The sequence below is a fragment of the Panicum virgatum genome, chromosome 7N, assembly GCF_016808335.1.
Source record: "Panicum virgatum strain AP13 chromosome 7N, P.virgatum_v5, whole genome shotgun sequence".
Lineage (NCBI taxonomy): Eukaryota > Viridiplantae > Streptophyta > Magnoliopsida > Poales > Poaceae > Panicum > Panicum virgatum.
The window spans coordinates 48,384,045-48,407,653 of record NC_053151.1 but is presented as its reverse complement, the minus strand read 5'-3'; the positions used below and the strand labels follow the sequence as shown (position 1 = coordinate 48,407,653).

General features: G+C 43.9%; 4 protein-coding genes across 10 annotated transcripts; 2 read left to right on the top strand and 2 right to left on the bottom strand.

The window, feature by feature from the left end:
* The first annotated feature begins 1,682 nt into the window (after nt 1-1,682).
* LOC120680468 (ribulose bisphosphate carboxylase/oxygenase activase, chloroplastic-like) lies at nt 1,683-6,566 on the top strand. 6 transcript variants are annotated; one of them, XM_039961961.1, is made up of 12 exons: nt 1,685-2,177; nt 2,329-2,414; nt 2,519-2,528; nt 3,008-3,070; nt 3,164-3,277; nt 3,706-3,775; nt 4,247-4,317; nt 4,590-4,791; nt 5,100-5,206; nt 5,523-5,578; nt 5,966-6,058; nt 6,231-6,566. In XM_039961961.1, exons 1-12 carry the CDS (start codon nt 1,844-1,846, stop codon nt 6,336-6,338), a joined length of 1,314 nt encoding a protein of 437 aa, XP_039817895.1. In that variant the 5' UTR covers nt 1,685-1,843; the 3' UTR covers nt 6,339-6,566. The 6 variants fall into 6 exon arrangements, with proteins under 6 accessions (XP_039817898.1, XP_039817897.1, XP_039817899.1 ...); XM_039961960.1 differs by having other exon boundaries at nt 3,706-3,820; XM_039961962.1 differs by having other exon boundaries at nt 1,687-2,177; nt 3,706-3,767; nt 4,263-4,317.
* A 1,196-nt stretch (nt 6,567-7,762) lies between these two features.
* LOC120680467 lies at nt 7,763-12,759 on the top strand. Of its 2 annotated transcripts, none has more exons than XM_039961959.1 (2): nt 7,763-7,847; nt 12,423-12,759. In XM_039961959.1, the coding sequence occupies exons 1-2, from the start codon at nt 7,763-7,765 to the stop codon at nt 12,611-12,613; spliced, it is 276 nt and encodes a 91-aa protein (XP_039817893.1). In that variant the 3' UTR covers nt 12,614-12,759. The 2 variants fall into 2 exon arrangements, 1 of the variants encoding a protein (XP_039817893.1); XR_005677678.1 differs by lacking the exon at nt 7,763-7,847 and adding an exon at nt 11,035-11,233 and having other exon boundaries at nt 12,423-12,552.
* Nucleotides 12,760-14,012: 1,253 nt separating this feature from the next.
* Nucleotides 14,013-16,461, bottom strand: LOC120680466. The gene has a single exon (XM_039961957.1). The coding sequence runs from the start codon at nt 15,806-15,808 to the stop codon at nt 14,537-14,539; it is 1,272 nt and encodes a 423-aa protein (XP_039817891.1). The 5' UTR covers nt 15,809-16,461; the 3' UTR covers nt 14,013-14,536.
* A 1,044-nt stretch (nt 16,462-17,505) lies between these two features.
* Nucleotides 17,506-23,125, bottom strand: LOC120683743 (putative glucose-6-phosphate 1-epimerase). The gene is made up of 9 exons (XM_039965826.1): nt 22,833-23,125; nt 21,203-21,277; nt 20,443-20,499; nt 20,201-20,361; nt 19,907-20,047; nt 19,576-19,678; nt 19,393-19,492; nt 19,041-19,301; nt 17,506-17,998 (listed from the first exon to the last, which is right to left on the bottom strand). The coding sequence occupies exons 1-8, from the start codon at nt 22,956-22,958 to the stop codon at nt 19,063-19,065; spliced, it is 1,002 nt and encodes a 333-aa protein (XP_039821760.1). The 5' UTR covers nt 22,959-23,125; the 3' UTR covers nt 17,506-17,998; nt 19,041-19,062.
* Between the last annotated feature and the right edge of the window lie 484 nt (nt 23,126-23,609).

Here is a 23,609-nt window from a genome sequence, read left to right as displayed (position 1 = left end):
CAGCATTAGGAAAATGGGCTGACACTTCAAAAGTTTAAAGTCTAAAAGCATCTCCAACAGATTACTTATCTCTCATATTCTATATATTTTCTCTTTCTATTACTAGTACTACTATTTATATTTTTCATTTTTGGTAGTCATACTGTAGCAGATTACTCAAATGATAGGGTTGAGGGAGTAATCCCCTACATTTGAGTAAGTGGGAGATGTGTTTGGGGCTCCAAAAAAAAAGTTTGGTATTAGCGATGGAATTGGTAATCTGCATGAGCACATCCCATTACTCAATAAACATATTTTTTAATATTAGGGAGAGGGATGAGTAATCTGCTGGAGATGCTCTAAACGTTTTATCTTCTTCTTCCTCCAATTTTTAGCCAAAAAAACCTTTGTTTCCATAGTGGTTGAACTTTGCGGGAAATGGTATCAAGGAGTTCGTTAACCACCAGGTATGGCGGCCACCATGGCTCGCCATGCTAGTGGCCCCGCCACTACTATCGAGGATGATTTTGGAGCCTAGCAAATTTAGCAAAACAGTGCTTCTGCACCGATTTAATACTTAATTCAACAATTGAGATCACTCCAAAGGAAAGTATAAAGCACAACAAAACTCTAGCCTCCCTCATCCTCCTTAGGACATCACTTGAAAAAGGGAAAAGAGCAGAATACACAAACACAACTAGAGAGAAAAGTGGAAGAATGAGAAAAAAGATCTGCCTAGATTTGGTTTCTTTGAACCGATCTGCAAATCAGTGGTTAGAGGTTTAAACATGTTTGAATTTGCGTCAAATTTGGTGAGCTCATTATACACTTAGAGTACTTTGATTTTGTTAGTTGGTTTGAGGATTGGTTGAGCGGAGCATTAGATTTGAGAGAGATTTCATCTGTTTGGGTGACTACAGTTTCATCATGGTTAGTTTGGGTGGTGAAATAATATCCGATTAAGCTAAAATTTTGTCTGTGGTCTGGGGACTCCCAGATCTACTTGCCTACATAAATTTGTGCACAATGTACCTGTGGTTATTGTGAGTATGAACTTATTACAAAAGGGGCAGAATGTCTGACTTCTCTATTTAACCGTTATCATACCTCATGTTAGATAATTGTGGTGATTGTTGTTAATGCCAAGTTTGCATCATGATATGTGTTGTTGCAAGTGTGATTCTCTAGAGGTCTTAGAGAAGATATATTGTAACCATTTGTTGATTAGAGTGGGAAGTTGGAGTGGACTGATTGGTCCTGTGGGGCTTTTACTCCTCACCTGAATGCATACTCCCTCCATTTTTAAATATATGACACCATTGATTTTTTTTATTCGTTTGGCTATTCGTCTTTTCTACAAATATTTATGCAAATAGCCAAATCTTCAAGACTCTTGATAATAGACGTAAAAGTACCCATTTCACTTCATTTAACTAACTAATTAATTAAATAATGTTGGTCAAAGTTGAAGAAAAAAGTTAACGGTGTCATGTAAAAAAGAAAGGAGGGAGTATCTTTTATATATGTAATTATTACCATTCTATTATATCTTTTGTGCAGATGTTTGTCTCAATGTTTACATGCTGAGGTATTGATTAGGATATTGTTACTGCCTTTGTCCCAACATGTATGGCATTTTCCTCAAAAAGAATCTGTAGCTCGAGCATATGAACTGTGAATTTGATAATAATTGAATGCTGCTGTCTTTCTGTGCTTCCATTTGAGGTGTTCGTGTTCCTGAACGACCATTACAGATAAGCTCCCAGTGCCGTACGAGCACACCAAGCCCTCCCCCAACCCCAACGGCCGCCGATCACACACATTCACAGGCGCACACAGCGGCGCGGCGCGGCCACACCCAGCCATGGCCACCACCTCCCTCGCCGCCTCCTCCTCGCACCCCCATCTCTTCCGCAGTCGTAACCCCAACTCCACCTTCAGAACCTCGAATCGAGGCCGCCTCCGGTCCCTCAGATGCTCGTCCGCCCCCTCGTCCCCGCAGCCGGCCACCGGCGGCGAGGCGGAGGAATCGGAGCGCCGGCGGCTGTCGAAGCAGTCGTCGTGGGAAGCGAAGGACGCGGACGGGGACGACTACCTGTACCGCCTCGGGAAGGAGGCTGACAACATGAACATCGCCGTCGGCGCCCGGGCCGGCATCGTCGATGACCTCTTCGTTGGGAATTTCCTCGGCAAAGACTGTAAGTGCTCAAACACTCGATCGGCTCACTCCAGTGGTTCGATGAAGTGTGATGAATCATAAATTTGCATCCAAACATATCGACGTCCCTGGAAAATAAAAAAGAGGTGCAGTTCAATATTTTTGATACCCTGGGTGCAATGTGGTTGCAGCGGATATTGTGTTCGATTACCGGCAGAAGGCAACCAGGACATTCGAGTACCTGCAGGGGGATTACTACATCGCACCGCTCTTCCTTGTGAGTTTACCATTAGCTCATGTGCAAAATAAGCTGTTCTATTTATGTGTTTCGTCTATTATATGATCGTCGAAGTTTTGACGCTACATATTAATTTGTTGCAGGATAAAGTTGGTAAGCACTGTAATGTAGAAAGGAACTTGGCAAATATTCTTGTATTAAGGTATCAAAATCCGAACAGTTAGTAAGAAAATGCTTGTTTCACTTGTATTGACAAATTTGCAGCCATGCACTTTTGCTCTTGCACTTGGGTGTGGTAATTACTGGATGTGCTTATACTGTGAAATTCTATGCGGTAATGATCAGCTTCAGTCAATCATTTTTAAAAATAATATAAGCCAACCAAATCATTAGATGGAATGTTTGCCTGCAGATGAAATGCCAGTAGGTAATATATATTCATCGATAATCCCCTGCTTAACTCATCCTTATTAACATCACATTTTTTGAGAATCAGATGTTTCAAAATACAAACAAAACCTCATTTTTAGTTCTTCGTGATACTGGAAAAGCTATGGTTTACTTAACATATTTCTCAATCTTCTTCTCCAGGTACACATACTAAAGTCTAAAGGACCATTTGTTGTTTGCAGCTTGCCATATTGTAAAGAACTTCATTGCACATCTTCTTGATATCAAGATTCCCCTTATACTTGGTACAGTAACCTACTTCTTTTGTTTCAGTAGGTGAACGTTGATGAATAAGTAGTCTATAAGCGTAATCCAAACTGATTGTTTGCACTATGCAGGGATCTGGGGCGGAAAGGGTCAAGGGAAAACATTCCAAACTGAACTTATATTTAGAGCAATGGGTGTTGAGCCTGTTATTATGTCTGCTGGAGAATTAGAATCTGAAAAAGCAGGTGAAGAAGCACTTGAATTGTATATGTGCCTATGTGCTTTATTACTGTCATATTTTGCCAAACTGATGTTCAGGTGCTACTCCCTTTTTTGTGTTCATATGAACTTTATTCCAAAAATGTTAAAAACAAATCATGACCATGATCTTGGGAATATTTGACATGACAGGATAGGGCTATAAAATTTAGCATTAGGATCATCTCTAGACCAAGAAGGTAGTAATAGATCCAATCAAGTTTTTTTCTGTAGTGAACTCCAGTACTGTTCAGATCTATCAATTTTAGGAATATGCTCGCCGAAGGCCTGCAAAGATTAGATACCAAATGAAAATCAATTGCCATTAAGTCTCACCTGATCTCATGGCAATGCCAGTAGTTGTGATTGCTTGTACTGTCATAGTTGCTCAGGTGTTGCTCTGATCTGTTTGCAGGAGAACCTGGGAGGCTAATACGTGACCGATACAGAACTGCCTCCCAAGTAATTCAAAACCAAGTAAGAAGGTGTTTGCAGCTACTTGATCTCAGATACGAGAATTTCAAATTCAGGTTCTAATTTCTTAATAGTCAGTAATGACCATGAAAGAAAACAGTACTGCTATTTTGCAAACTTGCACATTTCTTATCTGCATACATTGGAGAGTAGTTCTACAATCATCTGGGATGCTCCAGTATGCCATGCTATCTTAACTCGTCCATATGAAATTAATTCAATTTTTTTACAAGAAAGCTGCTAGCTCAGGATTGTTATCTTAAGGTGGTGAAATTTTTCCTGAGTATGGAATATTGGTGCCTTTTGTGTCTTCCATATTCAGGACTGTTCAGATACTGTAACTAGTTCAAAGTGATGATTCTACTACTGGGGTCCTAGCGTGTGTGTGTGAGCTCCTTTTGCTCCTAGAGATGTTACCAGACTAAAGATGCTGTAAATTTTGTTGATTTCCTTTTCACCACAATCCACTCTTTTTTCACAAGGTTTTGGATGGTACAGGGGAAATTGAGTTGCTTGATGATCAATGACCTAGATGCTGGTGTTGGAAGATTTGGTAAGTCATATTATAAAAATAATTTTTTTATTGCCTTGTTGATTTTGGTGAATTTTGGGAGATCTATGGGGTATTTTTCAAGAGCTTGGCTACTTGGTCTGTTCATTTTATCAATTCCTTGCCATTTGGCAAGGATGTTCTAGAAGGATCAAATGTTCTCTTCTGTGTAGTTTAGGGGCCAATAATAGTTCTTACATCTTCTTTGAGCTTGTCGTTCAAGCATATAGTTGTTGGAAAGAAAGTTAAGTGCTATATGTTACTCTTCTTTCCAGGAAACACACAGATGACAGTCAATAATCAAATAGTTGCTGGAACTTTGATGAACCTGGCAGATAATCCTACCAGGGTGAGCATCGGCCAGAAATGGAGAGAATCTGATGTTACAAACAGAGTTCCTATAATAGTAACTGGAAATGATTTTTCAACTCTATATGCTCCCTTGATTCGTGATGGAAGAATGGAAAAATTCTACTGGTATGTTTGTTCTTGTTTCTGAAGCAGTCCTGTACAACGATGCATCACCAACTGAAACTTCTGGACTGGAATATAAATATTTCAGTTCCTTTCTGGCCTAGTGCATTGTTTGGTGCTTGCTTGTTGTTTTGGCATCCATATTCTCTACAGTACAAAAGTTATTGCCTTGGTCTAAAAATAAGTGTTAATTTTCCCGTCAAAAAATAAGTGCTAATTTCGTGAGACATTTTTTTATTTTCTATTAATCTATTCTATACAAATATTTTGCTTCCTTGCAACAACTAGTGATGATCAGATGCGCTTAACAGGCAGCCTGATCGTGAAGATATCATTAATATTGTTCATGGCATGTATACAAAGGATGGGATATCTGTTGAGGAAGTATCAAGAATTGTAGATACATTTCCAAACCAAGGTATTTATTTCACTATAACTGCTATGTATATTTTGTAGTGCTTCAAACTTGGGTGGTATATCAGAACACAATTCATTGTTGCAAGGACGTTGTACACAATTGTAGTTTCAGCTTCATGACATGTTTGATTGAAATTCCGAGCCGCTTGATATCTAGTTCGAAAGAAAATTTGAGTGAACTGATAGCTAAATTTATTGGCAAATGTTTCTTTTCTGTTAGAAAATATTTGCTTATCCAAGAGCCAGAGAAAATATTGGTGGGCAGTTCACTTCATTGTTCGAATAATTTATTCAAGAAACAATTGAACTTTCTGCAGCTTTGGATTTTTATGGAGCTTTGAGATCCAGGACATATGATCGGGCTATCTTGGAGGTACCTTTTTCCCTAACTTATAAAGAGATTAACATTAAATTCGTACTGTTGGCCTGCAGAAACTGTGGGTTTATGTTGCTAATGTGCAAAATTCAGGTCATGTATGTTAGTTTCAGTGGATGCGCCATGCGCATCATATATGATGGTGCATTGTTGTACTTATAGTTAATTTGGTTGCCTTGAAATTATATAGTTCGAGTTAACTGGGCTGCTAGCCATGTCTGACATGCAACAGCAGACAATGTTGGAGTTCAATTCTGAATCCCATATATAAACGTGTCAGGGCATTCAGTGTGGAAAGGGGATCTTTTTTTTTTTCCGTGTGACTTCTGAAAATACTGTTCCGGCATAGCATAAGCAACATATGGTTGTTCATTGACACTGCAGTGGGTCGATCAAATTGGTGGCCATGAAAAGCTAGGTGAAAAGCTTCTTAAGCAAAAGAAAGGAGAGAAGCTTCCAACATTTATACCCCCAAAGGTATTTTCAGATTATGAAGCAACGTATCTCGCCTGCATAGTCCAGCATAATTTCAACAAGTTCATTAAAAATATTACCATAGTTAGATTGCTTAATCTTCCATCAACTTTGGGAAACAAGTGCTACGATCAGTAACACTGATAGTCTGATTATCACTTTTTCCCTCGATCAGCAAACGCTGGAGGCATTGATTGAGTCAGGGAGCTCGCTGGTGAGGGAGCAAGAACTAATAATGAATTCAAAACTGTCGAAAGAGTATATGAAGAACATGGAAGATTAGTTCAAAGCACGCAAGAGTAACTTGTTTTTTGCAGTTTCGTGCAATATTCCTGTCAAAAAAGTTTCGTGCAATACGCACGTCCGGTTTGTTCCAGCTGCATGTGCCAGTATATAGCCGTGTACAAAGCATATGGAAGATATATCTGAGGATTTTTTTCCTGTATTCCAGATGTAGCTACGTACGTACATAATGATATGAAAATAGAAACAAATGGTTCATTTTTCTCCCTCTTTCGAATTCCTGCAATCATTTGAGTCTGAACGGACCGATGCGTAGTCACATCGTCGTTGCTCTCGGTATGTATTGTTAAAAGTCGTCCGGTTGACTTGGAGACTCGTGTGAGCTGTCGCACAAACTGCAGCGAAAGCGTCCAAAGAGCATCATCAATCTCGGCCCTCTACATAAACTATCTGACGGAAGAATTATACAATATTACAATGCCATTCCAAAACAACATAGATATATATCTTTTGTCCTAACATGCCATATATCTGCCTACACGTGTGTGGATTCATGTCCCATTTTTTTAGTACGGTACAACGCAGACGCTCACAACACGCACGCACACTCACCCCTATGAACACACGTACGCAAATCCTATCCCTATGAGCACATTCGAAGGACTGGACCGACAGATCTGGAGATTCCTGAAGTCACCGTTGGCGCCTCGTTGTCGACGGAAACGTCGCTTACCACTTAACGCATAATGCCGGAAAATCCTGAAATATTGAAATGCATATATAATACTGTTTGCTAATAAGGATTTTGCAGAAATATATCCTACTACATCTGACTTTTTCTCGCCACATTTGGAAGTCATAATTCCGCGCTAGGAAATTCTTTAGACTTCCTTGACACAAATGCTTACTAGTTTCCATCGGGGTTTCTATTTAATTTTGGCAAAAAAAAATCGGTCCAGTAGAGCAATACTGATAAGAGGAGATATGTATGCAAACTAATCTGGATAATAAAGATATGGTTAATTAGCAAATTAAAGGCGGAACCTAATCCGTTCAATTTTTTAAAAAAGGAAGGCTTTTGCGCTTCCTTTGCTTGTGGGAAATCAACAAGCTGGTTAATCCATTATATCCATCACACACGAGATTGCTTAGCTTATTAATAAAGCCGTGTTGGTTTGGGAGGTAGAGACGATGAGTCATGGGCATGGCGGGGGGCGTATTAGGAATGGGCGCCTGGCGCAGGGCCTGAGGCAACGTGTAGGGTACCCAACAGGGTTAGGTGGCATCTCGTCCCCCGCCTCCGATCCTATACTTTATATAAGCCGCCATCTGTTTCACACAGTCCGTAGCTATAATTTCCTCTCTCTCTCTCTCTCTCTCTCTCTCTCTCTCTCTCTCTCTCTCTCTCTCTCTCTGGGTCAGAGCGGTGGTCGCCGTCGTTGATCGTCGGCGGTTGTCCGGTCGATGGAGTGGTGGCAGAAGGCGGCGGTGGTGCCGGTGAAGCGCGCGTGGATCGTCGTCGCCGCCCGGCTGCGTCGCAAGAAAGATGGTAAGATCGTCATCATCATCTTGTGTGCTCATTCATATCTGTTTCCTTTTTCATGAATGTAAACTATCTCTGCATGCCCATCTATTGCCTTAATCGATCTGTTGACTGATTTACTTTGTGATCGACTTGTTCCGATTTTATATATTTCTCGCATCGTTTATCGTTGATGAAGCGTTTCATCAGTAAGATTATTATGGCAATGTGGAACAGTCTAGAACTAAACAAATCCTGATTAATTAGCAACAACCACGGGTTTCTTTCTTTGGTCTGATGATGGGCTTCTTCCCTATCTCAGTAGCTGAGAACTGATCATCATGCTCCGTGCACACTGCGTATGTAGAATAGAATAGAATAGACAGTGATCGAGAACAAGTGTGGATATATATGGCCAGGGGCGGGCAGGGGCCTGTCCCCCTATGATTCCTAAATTTACATTGAACATTTAAATTTTGATTATATTTTTATATAAATTAGTATAATTAGCCCCTCCTAATAATGAAAAAAACAAATTTCTGGCTCCGCCCTGCACAGTCACACCATGAGGCATGCGTGGCCGTGTCGTTTTGCTCCCGTGCAAGCGGACAAAAGCGCGACGCGAGCTTCAAGGTACTCTATCGGGACAACATGCATGTATGTAAGCGTACGTGGAAGTTTGCGGCGTCTTTTTTCGCGCACCGAGTAGCTAGTATTGTTTTTGGCGCGGCACGTGGCAGCGTGCCAGTGCACCGCATCATCGATCTGTGGGTGCGGGGGCACGTCGTCTGCACGGATAATGACCTTTTGTACCTTAGATACTATATGGACATGCATGCGTATGCCTACATTACTACTGGGGGTTGCATATGTCTTTGATGATTGTACAGTAGCATGATGGTTTTCTGTGACCGTCGATAACAAAAAAAAACACGTGGAGCCGTTGTGGCCCACTTCTAGTCTAGGATTAGAAAATCTTGGTCTTTTCTTCAAACTTTTGTTTTCTAGTATTTTGTTCGCTTGCTAGAAGTGCACGTTACGAGAAGCTAGGCACAGCAAAACAAATCGTCTCGGTAGCAAGCAGGTCATGTACCGAGAGAGATAAAGAAATGCTAGATTGGCGCGACACATAGCATTCGTTTTATTTAACGAGAGCGCCGGCGGCTTGGCGCTGTGGCCACGGCAGGCTAGTGTTCGGCCTGGACGGCGGCCACCACAACCGGGGATAGCTTCTGCCAGAGGCACAGGGACGGCCGGACGGAGGGAGGGCAGGACGTAGCGGGGCCAGTGCAGGTTCGTGGCGCGGTAGAGATGGGGGACGAGCCCAGGAAAAAGGAGGTGGTGGTGCCTATAGCGCCGCCGCTGCTGGTTGGCGAGATAGTGCAATGGCTCGGGGAAGGTGAGGAGCGCATAACATCCAGTACATTCCCTGACCGACTACACCAGCGTGAGCTCCTCCCCATCAGCGAGCTGTTCTGGTGGCGTACGTGTGACGAACACAGTGGATATTGTACCCCCACGACTGGATCTACCGTGGAGGCCGCTGCTGCTCACCAAGGACGTGAGAGGGAGGGGCGATGGAGCGATGGCGGCGGGGAGAGGACGGAGGAGAGGAAAGGAGAAAGAATTTCGTGTTGATTTTTTAAAAAATATAAGGGTCTTTCTACGAAATAGCATGAGGACACCTGGCAGGACGCCTCGCACCAAGTGCTCTGGTGTGAGGAGGAGGCACCGATCTTTAATTTACCCGATTCGAGGATGCATGGCCAACAGGAGCCGGACTCTCCAAAGAGTGTGGCAGCAGGTAGGCCATGACGCTGCAACATAAACCGACAGCAGCCAGGCTATCTCGTGCTGGGCAGCAACCCAGCAGACGTCATCATCTAGATTGGTTGAAAGTTGAAACCATTATATATATATATATATATATATATATATATATATATATATATATATATATATATATATATATATATATATATATATATATATATATATACTTATACCTTAGTATAGTTTAGTTTATATATATATAGGCTTGCGATGCACTGGATCTTGTAGGAAACAACCCAAAAAAAAATCGGATTAGAGGTGAGCGTGGCAGCATGAGTGGCACCTGCACACCAACCAGCCGCCCCCCGCGCTCCGGCCAGGCTCCCGCTCCTGCACCGACGAACACACCATCAATGCGAGTATGCGACAATGCGTCGCCTCCCTCCCTTTGTCCTGCAGCCTCTGGAAGCGATGCTGCCGTGGCATGCTTCAATTGTGTTTCCTTGCTAATTAATTAGCATGATCAGTTCTTCTGTTGCTCCATGCACGAGAAGGAACTTCAATGGCTGGTGGGTTCCTTTCCTTTTCTTTTCAGCAAGATCACTGCAATCTGACTGCATCACCAGGTTTTGTGCCCACTTCGTTGCATCGGGGGCACGTGGATACGCGCACTTGTCACGATCCTGCATAGCCCGTACAGATGTCAGTCTGGGGCACACTGTGTTTTACTGATTGGCTTGGAGTTGTGTTGAGTGGTTAATTAGTGTCAATTGGTAGTTGGCGTCGACGTCACACACCCATGCATGCATAGTTTAATCAATAATTACTACGTGGGTCACTTTCTCATGTGGAGGTGCGTGGCGCGCGCGTACGCCAGACATTCAGGTGTATGGCACGGCGTCCATCCATACCCCTAGACAAAGCAGATTAAAAGTGTCTTCTAGAAGTCCAGCTTAGCCTAAAAAAGTTCGATTTGGAAGGAAGAATCACGAGAATTTCAGTCGTTCGTTTTTGGTAAACAGAGAAACTGACCTGTCTGACTGTCTGACCACGCGCTTGATGTCCCCCGTGACTACCGAAGTCCCGAGTCTGTTGCTGGTGGAGCTGCGAGGATACGAGCAGTGCACGGACAGCGCGCGGTAGCCGAGACCAACACGTGCCCCAGCAGCCGCGCCATGGCAATATGGCATCTTTCAGGAGGAATGGACAGCCATAAACCCAGAAACATCACATCTTTCATCCCCCTGTCACGCTCACACAAAAGAGAGGTGTTAATTATTGCAAGCATACCTTTTTTTTTTTGCCCTCGCCGTCCTCATTCTTCGCCGCCACTCCCGCCGCGCTGCCCTCTCGAGCCTCCCCTCCACGCGCTCTCCCTGCGCCGCCGCTCCGCTTGTGCCTGCCGCGCCGCGCCGCCGCTACAAAATCCGAACCCCCCCACCCCCCACAGGCCCACACACACACTTCCATGACCAAAACCCTAACAGCTCCATGCGCAGGGGCCTTGGTAGCGAGGGGTTGGTGCGCCGGCACCGCGAACCGGCGAAACTGTGGGTCGCCGTAGCGGCGCTGGTGGCGGGACCATTTGGCTCTGCTCCTTCTCCTCCCTCGGCCTCGTCAGCACCTTCTACACGGTTCAGGTACTTGCCCGCGCCTGCTTCCGTAGTTATTTTTTCTTTAATTATTATCAAAATACACCGTACATTGTGGATGCATGGTGTGGGAGGGTAGATGGCATTTGGCATGGTGTGCTTTTCCTGTTGCTAGTAATACATGTATAATGAACTAATGACCTAATTATCAAGCAATAACACTAAGATTACAAAATTTAGTGTGTCCCCCAGGCACCGGGTAACCCCTATGTGGATTGGTCCCGCTACATAAGTTATCAACTCAACCCTAGCTAGGTGCATTCTACACTATGTTTGGTATAGCTGCTTCATTCCCATTCCCATAAACGAACGCACATCCACCTTAGCAAGGTGAGCATCTTATTATGAATCTTTTTTTATTTGCCTAAGCATAAATCATGTTATCGTTTAAAACAGATGAAAATATTTGCTACAGTATTTGACAAATAAGTACTCCTTTGTTGAAGAGAGACTGTAAGCAATATGGTAATCTGTATCCAATGCATAAGCTCCTAATATGAGTGGGGAGTATTACTGATGCACTTACCTACAGTAGTTTGTGATAGTTCTTTCCAAAATACTGTAAGACCCAACTTGTCCGTAAATATAAATAAAGGATTGCTCATTCAGTGCCCAAGGATGTAGCTTAGTGTTGCTATGAAAATTTGAGAAATGCAGCAATCAGTTTGCTGCATTATGGTAGACCTGTACACATTGGAGCATGACATATGAAGATGATAATCAGTACTTAGAAGAAAACAGGATGGATTTGCAACACAAATATAAGGACATTTGTAAATAAAATGATAATAAGGTTTCATAACCTTACTTTTGCTAGCTATAGGCTGATGACTGTTATAGAAGTGAAGTGTCACCACTTTTTATCAATCCTGATGAACATACTAGAGTCTGCAGGGAAAAAGGCTCTTCACAATCATGTAGGAGAAAAAAATGATCTGAAGAAATATGAAACAACACAACCAGGATGAATGTCTTTGGGCCTCGTCCTGCCCCTGTTGGCAAGGGATGCTCCTAAGCATACCTTTTTTTTTCTTTTTGCAGAAAACAGCTGATCATATCCATCAACTGACTATATGCTCGATCATTTTGTGTTCTTTACTTATTTCTCTATATACTATGTAACCGGGAGAATAAACGTACTGGTTTGTCGTGCTGATACCTGTTTCTTTTGATTCAGACGGCCGCGGCGCCCTTGTGAAGCTGCACGACGACATCCAGACGTGCGCGTACGAGGACGTGCAGGTGATGTGGGAGATGCTGCAGCGCTCCGAGACAGAGAGGCTGGCGCGCGAGCCGTCGCCCAAGGGCGTCTGCGCGCTCGTCTGGCTGCGCCGGCACCACAAGATGGATCCACGCCGGCGTTGCTGAGAGTCTGCCCTGCGACGAGAGAGAGGGGGAGAGAGCGAGTCATTCTGCTGTATATACAGCCCTGCTGTGGCTTCCTTTGCTTTGGTCTGATGTAAATATTTACAGCTTCATCTTTCAAGAAAGAAGAGATAGATCATACCAGTTTTGCACTCCTCGGTGTCGCAGCTCCGGAGCTGCTGCTCCATCCCCCCCCCCCCCCCCCCCCACACACACACACAAAAAAGAATTTCAGACTTCAGGATCGCAGTTCACTACCGAAATCAACACCTGCAAAGCACAAGCAAAACCACAGTTCAAGGTACTTTAGGGGTGAACAAGGGTGTTGCCACTAAAAGTTTAGGCAGGATCTGAATTTTAGTCCAAATTTGGAGTGATAGCCAGACAGTTTAACAACGAACAGAAGTTGTCCACTACAAATTCCCACAAATGTGGCTCATGTAAAAGTTACTCCTTGACTCAATTACACATTCAGAATCATTCGTCCATTGACGACAACAGATAACTGACAATAACACACCGCTAGTTCTCTCTACTTCATCCTCTCTCAATAGTGATCTTTACTTGTTTCGTACACATGGATTTATGACTAGGTTTAATAGGTTCAATGGTCCTTCTATATCCTTCTCCTGCACTGGACAAGCATATATATAGATATGTACTAATGTACCTGAAGATGGACATCGAGATGAGCAGCAACGTTTGTTCCTTAACTTTGATGCTGACTGCTACCTCTCTGAAAAGACAATAATGACAATTGAGAAGAAAAGTGTCTCAAAAAAGACATAATACATCAATGGCAGCAAGTAATGTCCCAGCAGTAAATGCAACATAGTATTGCAAGGCAATCTTAAATACCATAGCCAGCAGAAATGGATGTACATTCGCAGAAAAAAAGCATCAAACGATCCGCTGTTGTCTTGTTGAACAGGATGTATTGGACCACCCGTGGGTGCAGGCTAAAAATACAGAGAACGTTCCAAAATTCAGAAAACTAGCATCCAGGGTCCTCTGGTCCTCCCCTGCCTTAGTAAGAGCACAAGATTTTCTCACGTAGGAGAACTGTGCATCAATATATTAAGAAGGAAAGTAAGAGCACAAGATAAAGTTCAGATACAACATACTTGCAATGTATAACAGAATGCTCCTGCCAGCCTTAAAATGACCAGAGACCAGATATCTTGTCTTTTCTCCAAAACAAAATATTTAAATTGTTCCAGAAGGAAAATAAAGGTTGGATAGAAGAAAGAGCCAAGCATCGCAATCTTTGAAAATGGGGTCCATTTCAGACATGTGAAGACCATAAAACACAGCATCATCATCAATATATCCCCAGTATAAACACCAAAAGATGTATGGGAACACCAACCTAACCCCGAAGGAAGATATGTGCACATATGAGAGAAAGGTAAAAGATTAGAGATCTAACATATAATTTTCAAAGCACAGTTACAAAAGAATTAAATAAAATTAACACTCAGATCCCTGAAATTAGTGCTCAAGATACCTAGAAAATTTTGCAATCAATAATGTACATCCTGATCTAGAAACTTACAGAACATTTTTCCTATAAGTTACAAGACAGCACTTGCATTTTGCTGCCCCAGTCCCTTATGACAGATGTTACATAGAAGTTCGGACTTTTGGATGTAACACTATCCACCCTGTAAGTGCTAATGAGGCCTAAGCTGCATAGAGAGAAGATGTTTTCCTTTATTCAGGCATCATTTATCAGGAAAAAGAATCTCTTCTTTTCACTACAACTCTGACAGCTGAATGCAAAAGCAGAATTCTGCCTTGACTTTGTATGTGCATATTCCGTGCTGTGCCTGTAGTCTTGCCACTTCCAGTTCAAATGTACATCGGATGGGCACCAAGAAGCACATTGGTACAAAACTTCATGTGAAGTAAAAAATCCACCATCTGTCAGTCATTTTCCTCTGAAGAACATAGACATATCTTCTCCAGAAGGACTGGCCAGTCCTCCCCTAACTGTTGAGGGTTTAGCTGCATAGCTACTTTAAAATCGTTGATGGAGATCAAGTGGTTACTTCTGATCTCATTTGTGGCTTCTGATGGCCCACTGCTTGATTGCATATGAACATGGTTTGGCAGCAAGACACCATTAATCTGTTTTCCGTAAGCTTGCTGCTTGTATGATGGTGTCCCTTTCCTTGCATTCCTCTGAACACTACCTCCTATTAACTGAACAGATGACCTAATCAGATTTTTCATGTACTTATCCAGAGCACTATTCAGAAGCTCTGCACTATCCATTGTGACACCAGCTAAGCCAAGCGTTTCTGCTGTTTTCTCCATCCGTCTATGCAGCGACTCAGTGTTGGACAGACCACCATGATCAAAACAGCTGTTAAAACGATCCTCACTTACACCAATTGGTTGCGGTGGAATTTTCCTTGCACCACCCACACTTGCTGAACAATACGGAATTCCGAGTGGAGCTCGGACGGGACTTTTCAAAATTTCTGCAGACTGTTCTGCAGTGCTGCTCATACTTCTCTGCAAGAGCAGATTATTGGATGGCAACTGCTCCACACGTGGATGCTTTGCCAATGGCTCTGCAGGTTCGCACTGTTGAAACTGCACTGATCTCTTCAACTCAAGTGGGCTTGGAGTACCATTCTCCAAAGATCCAGAAACACCATGAGCAACCTGGTTGTGATTGAACGCAGCAGTCACCCTACAATTTGGACCCATGTTATTCATCCGGTTTTTCAAAGTATGATCCTGCACTGTGCCAATAGGCCTCGATCCCTGAACCTGTAACAATCTGGCATCCCCATTGCAAGCATTCAACACTTCAGCAGCCTTAGAAACCTTCTTTACTGATGCTCCCACAGGTCTCGCCATATCCGATGATGGAGGTGGGCACTTTGCCTGGTAGGCATTGTAGAGAACTGCGCGGATCAGCCGGTTGTGCAGCTGGAGGTTCTCCCGCCCCAGGATCTGCAGGCACAGTTTTTCAAAGTCTTGCCTGCTGAGCCTCTCCGATAAGTAGCCATTCAAGTAGCCAAAATATCGCCGCGAGCAATCTGGACCAACCCGCTTCTCCAGCTGAGCCTTCAGCTCCTTGAGATCAATACGGCCATTCTGCTGCTGCTGCGGTTGGGGCACCGGTGGTTGCTGCCGCTGCTGTGGTGCAGCCACTGGCCATGCCTCCTCCCTAACTGTGTCCATACAATTACAACCCTAGCAAACCCCGATATGGGATTCAGAGTAGAGAAACCACGAATCAGGAATAGCTCACCCACCCAGCTAGGATAAAACCATTAGGGCTTCCGCCGCTTCCTGCAAAGGGTGAGTCCGTACCCCAATTCCCAGCTCGCCGGCCATGGAGGGGATCTCATCTCCACTGGCGCCGCACCAATCGCCGCGAAATCACGGAGCCTCCCAGGGAGCGGCGCGGCAGGTCCGATTCGAGCATAGAGGCTGCGAGGCCTGGCAAGCCAATTCGATTACCTGCCCAAACCCTAGAGCAATGGAGGCATGATCCCCGACCCCGCCGAACTCCGGCGAGCTCGTACCGCCTGGATCTCCGGCGAGGACGACAGCGCGCCTGGCGGAACCGAATCGAATCCAAGAAACAGCAGGAATTGAGCTGACCTCCGGGCGGGGGGAAGCAATTGGGATTGGCGGGGAACCGGGTCGGGGACCAGCCGGGGACGAATTGCGCCCTCGGTGCTCGCCGGCGGGCGGGCTGCTCTCCGCGGCGTTGCTCGGGCGCGCGGGGAGGCGGCTGCCTGCTGCTGCTGCTTCGTGGGTTGGGATGGGCTGCTTCGCTCTTGCTTCTTCGTGTTCGTCTCGGCTTGGGCTCTCTCCCCCTTTTCTTTTTTTTTGGGGGGGGGGGGGGGTTCTTTTTTCCGGCCGTTGAATCGGATTTGATCGCGCAGGAGTGCCGAAAAGAGAAGAGGAGGCCAGGAGAAGGTGGGGCTCTGCTCGGCGTCACCGAAGAGGGTTGTGCTCTTCCTAGCCCGTGTCCCTGCCTACGTGGTCTCGAGTGTGCCCCGTCACTTTGCTTCTATTGTAGGGACAAGGCTCCGCTGCAGTTGGCCGCCGTGCAGTTGAGTCACTGCGTGTGGGGCCTGCATGCGTGGGGCCCACGTGGCAGTGACCCAACTGCAGGGGAGGTAACTGCAGCGGATCCGGTTCCCTATTGTAGTAATCATTTGATGATTCGGATTCATGAAAATAAAGGCTTGGTTTTCAACGTGTCAAAAAAAAGGGCTTGGTTTTCGTGTTCTGTTCACTCAGGCCTTCAATGTAACAGGATGTGATAAGAGGTAAATATAGCTAGTCTAAAACTAAAAAGTGTTATCTCTGTTCACTTCAGCTATCAGTTCATGGATATCCTATTAAATATAACTAATCTGAAACTAAAAGTGTTATCTCTAGCCACTTCAGCTATCAGTTCATGGATATCCTACATGAAACCACCACCAAATCGAGTGAACCTAGACTGATACTGATACGTAGCTCAGTGAACTCTCATCATGCTGTCAAATTTATATAAAACTCAATACTGTTCACACCTTTGAATTCACTATAAACAAGGACAGAGCGGACTAAATCTAAACAAAAATCTTTTGATTTTATCAAACCATTAACAGATTAACCAACCAACTGGAGGCCAGCAGGGTGTGGAACAAGCTCACTAGTGCCCTACTGAACAGATGTTTTTTTTACAGGTCCTGCATATTCGCGGTACCATCAGCCGAAACTAATTGACATGTATGCTGTTAAACAGACAAATTTTTGACAGCTCGATACTATTACATGAATGGTGAAAACCTTGAAGGGACCCGATAAACCTAGTTCTAAAAGCAGGAGTGCCATACAAACAGCACCTCATCAATCCGGTATACAAAACGACCATGGAGCACGGTATAAAGATGATATCTTACATTAACAATGATCGAGACTCTGGTAATTACTCTGTTATCATAGGAAGGTAAATGCACATGTAAGTAATGCATCTAGAGTCTAGAGAAGATTTTGTCATGGAACCACAAGAAGCTACAATGCCTGGAACAGTTCGCACATTATGTGTGTCCATTTCCACAACATCTCTGCTTCCTAGGTTTAATATAGAACTTACATCTAAAGACAATGAACTACCGGTAGAGAGGATTTTTTTTCTTTATTTTACAACCCATGGAAGATGTTTCTCGCCTCAAACATCCATATACAGGGTACGAACACTGACTTGTCCTTTATATGTTACGTAGATCCAAAAAAAGTAAACCAATTTCACATCCCTTGGTTCGATATGCACCCCGAACAGAAAACAACAAAGATTTGAATAGAATAGAAGAAACGTTGTGACAATCCTTGCTGCCAGTGTCCCTTATACATGATATAATGCTCTACCTGCAATGCTTGAAACATATTAGTATGAATCAAACACGGTAATCAAGAAATTGTAGAAAATATGGTCCATGATGTGTGTTGGCGCCAATCTAGGGCCAACACACGAATGCGCTTGATCGCGCGGTGAGCGACGGCACAATTGCAGCGCCGATGCTCAGACCGGTCAGACCGGTCGGGGTAACCGGTCAGACCGGTTCGCCGGTGCAGAACAGCGAAATCCGACGAACGCTCGCCCGGGAGAGACCCCGTCAGGGCAAGCGCGCGTAGGGTTGTTCTAGGATCGGCAGGCCATCTAGAACGCGTTCAGACGTCGCGGAGACGAAGTAAGAACAGCAGAAAAGGGTTGGAAGGAGCTAGGGTTTGGAGATAAAAATAAAAGCAATAAACATAAAGAAAAATAATGTATTGATGTGTTTTGATCGATTGGATTTCTAATCGGCCGTGACCCTTTATATTTATAGGGTGGGGGTGGACTTATCCCGCAAGAAATCATGTTTACAGATCTAAATCTATGAAAAACCCTAGTTGTACTCGGACTCTACCTGGACCGGTCGGGCCTACCGGTCAGACCAGTCGGTCCCTGCCGGACAGGCCACAGTGCCTCGACCGGTCAGACCGCTCGGTCAGACCGGTTGGTGCCAATTTTGGCTGTCAACAATGTGGTTGCCGATAAACAAAACAACAATAGACACATCAGCTAGTTTTCCTCAATGTGGTTGCAACTTTAACATTCGTCCTGTACAATTCAAAGTAAAATATCTTTACTCAATGACCTCATGATTTGTCATAATTCTTGGCGATGCATTTCATATATTGACCAACAAATATTAAAACCGGGTTTTCTCAGCTGACACAACAAATCATATTTAGGTTGCTCACACATGTTTTGACACAATCATGCATAAGAAAACGTATTTGGTCAACTATAGTTTTAACATAAAAGGCTCCAATAGAACATGAAGTGTACATAGTACTATGTTTGGCTTGTATTTAACTAAATCCACAGGCTTTTTGTAGGGCCTATTAGTACAAAAAATGTTACCTGCACAGAATTACAGTAAGGACTAGCTGATTGAATCCTCTGGGACACTTGAATCCTGAATCACACGGTCAGGGTCTAGCTGACCACTGTAATAACTAGATGGCACAGCAGAAAGTTCCAACTTTCCGGTCCATTCCTCACCAGGCTTTAGAGTAACCGGCTTCTCTATAGCAGCTGCCTCCACACAAACCATGCGTTTATATTCATCATCACCAAAATCTGACATAGCCTTTGCCTTTTTGTCCCAAGGATTCCAAACAACTGTAACAAACAATATATGAAACCCCATGAACTTCATTCTTTAATGATTTTAATGACAAACAAACAAAGAAAAGATAAGCGTTCACAAGACCAGCATCAGGAAGTCCTCCTTTCCTCACAACAAATGTTCTTTTCTTCTCATGATCAATAATGGCAATTTTTGATGGTGTGCCCAGATATATTCTGTCCAGCTGTAAAAATTTACATATGCATTGTTGAGTAAGAATGCGAAATCAAGTGGATAAAGGGCGTATAAAATGTTTTGTTAACGCACTTCGGATTCAAAAACAATTGCATCTCCTTGTTCAGTGAAACGGGCTCTGTCTTGTAAGTTGTCTAGGTAATCCAGAGTTTCCAGGCCTTCTACTCGCACCTCACTGAAATATCAGCATATAGTCATGAAAAGAGAAAACCCTTCTATACCCTACAACAATAATTACACCATTGAGGAGTTTTGAGATCGAACAATTATATTGACTAAAAACCAGAATCTGGTCAGACGAACTTAGATTGAGGATAAACATGATGCCACAAGATTACTTCAAAAACTTTGCTGACAGATTAATATTTCAAAGATGATGGACATGAGAGTTGAACAAACATACCTTATATCAGAAATCTTGAAGTATGTGTGGTATGCAAAGGTGAAAGAGAATGACTTTCCATCTGCATTAGTGTTTCTTATACGTGAAGTTAGCATCAAATCACCACCAGGACTAAGTGCAACCCTCAGACGGTATTCAAAACTGCAATATAATATGTATGTGAATATACAGCTGGCTATGCTTGCCTTCTAATGCAACAAAATCACAAAGAAATGTAACAAAGATAGGCCTTTCAGGCGTCCTATTGGTATCATTAAATCATATCACCATATCAGCAAGTGATGATAAGCTCACCTATGAGGCCAGATCTTCAAATCCTCTTCCGTAGGTTTAAGGATTAAATCAATATAAGCTGTATTGGTGGTTGGCACAGGAAATGGTGGTGGATCAGTATCGATGGTCCAGACTCTATTCCTTGCAAATCCATGTTGTTCCAGATTTCCAAAGTTGGAAAACTACATCAGGAAGTGACTTTAAGATTAATATAGCAGAAGATATAGAGAAGAAAAAAGGGTGCTGGAAGGATAATGGCATACCTGTGGAAAGCAGATTGGTATTCCTCCACGTATAGCTTTTGGAGGCTTGAAAATAGCCTGATAGAACAGCGACAGTAACAATCAAATGTTAAGCAATCAAGACCAAAATGCAATTCATACTCCGGCGATCTTCAAATTCACATATTGTTTTATCGAGTTGCATGCACCGACCAGTTCAACCCAAAAGCTTAAGCTGATGGGGAGAGGTGGGCAATTCACTTATATTCCAACATGTTCCATGTCAATAAGCACATAAGAGCACCATAGAAACACTAGTAACATTCACATTATTATGGCAACATGTGTCAAGTGATAATAAATAAAGAGATAAGAGTGTATAAGAAATAGTAACGATGGAAGTTAATGTAGACATTGTTTAATCAACTGAGTTAAACAGTCCACATAGCTCAGGATAAAAGTTGTTGGCAACACCGCTACAGAAATTATTTCCCAAAAGAATTGAACTAATAAAGTGGTAGACACAATAGGTGTGTTTTTGTTAGCATGTATGCAACGAACCTAAAATCATTACAGGGAAGATACTATACTGAGGTTGGATGGATAGAGCAGCTGACAAGAAAGAATTTCAGGCTTGACACATAGCTCAAGATAGAATATAGACTGGATCAGATCAAGCATCAAAATTTTTTAGCATGACAAAGATGAAACTTCAATTCTAATAGTTCAACCAATTGAGTCCCAAGAAAGTCACTGTAGTTGGAATACTGCTGAAAGACTATAAGGCAAAACAAAAAAGCACCTTATTGCTAACAAAAAGTAACTCATCTCCATGATCATCTTTCCATGATGTCACATGCCCACCATACAGGTAAACCTAAAAGCAATGAAATAAATTATTATAAATGACTGTATGTTCGTAATAGGTGTCAAGAAACAAAAATCCTAAACAGAGATGAGGACAGCATAGAGGATACAACAAAATGCAAATAATTTCTTGTGCAATTTGTATTGTTCTGTTTCCGTTCTGTTGTTTCCAATGTTTAGGTACTGGAAATCATGTTGCTAATTATTTTGACAAATCATAGAGTCCACTCTGTGGTTGGTTACTTAGCCCCAAATACCTTCCTGTTATTCATCTGACATTTTGACTAACCAAATATATAATGGATGTACTTATTAGTTAATGTCCAGTCAATCCAGATGGTGCAAGTCAAAGCTAGTTTGGTTGGGTGAGTTATGTAATGACAAGTTCAATAATTGGCATGAAAAGATTTGCGGATAATTTTCAGCAAGGTTAGGTGGCTGGGCCAACAACTGAAATAGGCAACTTAGACAAATATCACAGCCAAGTTGTGCACTCTGCACAATCTTGTTCTCTATTCATCAGCTCAAATGATCTTATGGCATTCTCTCCAACATTCTGCTTGTTGATTTGAAGATACTTGAGCAGATACTGTGTCGAAGCAGAGAAGAAGCCAAAATGAACACCTTGTTGCTCATCTATTATCATCAATGCCAAAGCTAAAGATGCTGAATAAGAGAAAAGAAGAATCACTCCACTCCTATGAGGCCAAGCATACAAATGAATGGTCTGTAATGGCTATCCCCACGAATTCATAGCTGGTCACTATGGCATAACACATGTACATTTCCCTCCAATACAGAAGTGTACCATGCCACCCTTGGCATCATTCCGCAGTTCTAGCAGCTAGCCAAAGGTTCAAGTTCAACGACCATCTTGCTGGGCTCCCTTTCATCCTTTTACTTTATACACAGCTTACCTGATCCAATGACCAGTAAAACCGCGACTAGTGCCATGTCCCCAGCTCCCCACAATAATAGAGCAATGCAAAAATACCTCAAGTTGCGGTCAACCTGATGGCTCGTATATTTGTATGGAAACAATGGCTGGGCAATGGTTGTGATCTGAGAAGTGGCTTAGCCGAGTGGAAAATGCTCGCTGTTATTCCGAGTCCTTGGGTGCTTCCCGAGAACAAGGAAATCTGGCACCATGTTCAGGGATTACAGAAACACCATGACCGATCACAGTAGCCACTTCTTCCCGTGTTGTGAAACTTTGTATCACCATTGTTCTGTAACTGTTTGTGAGAAGACAGGATCGAAATACAAAGGGCAGACTCGGACCGGGATGAGAACAGTAGTCTGGTACACCCTGTCACTCGGACAGGAGCCCCAGAGCTTCCACGGCGAAGCCAGCCTGATCTCGCATAGGAAAAGTCCGCTGGCAGAGTACTACCAACCAGCTCAGCGGAGTACCGACTACGCGACTGGCGCAGCAGCTGCGGCCGACTCTGCTTCGTAACGTCCAGCGCCATGGATCTGCGCCGGGATCTGGCCGCCGGAGCACTTAGCATGTGGCACGGGCTGATCGGGAGGGCCGGTGAGGGGGGATGGATACATCACAGTACCTCGGCGGAGCTGCCCCGGACCTCGCGGAGGACGACCTTGTCGAGGTCGTTGACGCCCTTGCACTGCACCACGGGCGCCAGCTCCTGCTTCTCCTCGCCGGCCGGCGTCGACGCGGAGGCCGACATGTCCCCTCCCGCGAGCAGCGGCGAGCACGCCGGGCGGGCGGAGCAGTGGAGCTACTGGAGCCTGGAGGCAGAGAAGCGGAGAGGCAGGTACGGTGGGCTTAATTGGGGAATTTCCGGACAGCGCCTACTCGACTCGCCTCCCTCACTCTGCTGCGCGGGGGGGGGGGGGGGGGGGGGGGGGGGGGGCTAAATATAATCAACCAAATCTCGTGATGCCTTTTTCGGATCGCGATCTGCGGCGAACTTTGCTGTTCTGGCAGCGTGTGCTTGTGTGCTTGCTCGGGAGCTCAGCTCGATCAGCTATGGATATGCCTCGCTGGTACGTTCGGATGGTGTGCTCTGCTCTGCCGCAAGTATAAAGCCACGGTACTCCGCTCCAAAAGGCAGTGTTCCACTTGCTTTAATTCTGTCGACAAAGTACTTTGTGGGCGTATGTACATTTTTGGCATCTTCCACGGTATACAAGCACAGCATGTAGACTGTGTAGGAGTGTACTTGGCTAGGAGTATATTCCTAAATACCCCAAGCAGGCAAGCACATATACTGTGCATGGAGATACAACGGCTTGGGATGGGAACACTTCACTGTTTTGTCACTGTGAGCTCGTTGACGTTGAGTAAAAAGGTTATTTGGAGTTAGGCGCCATTCGGT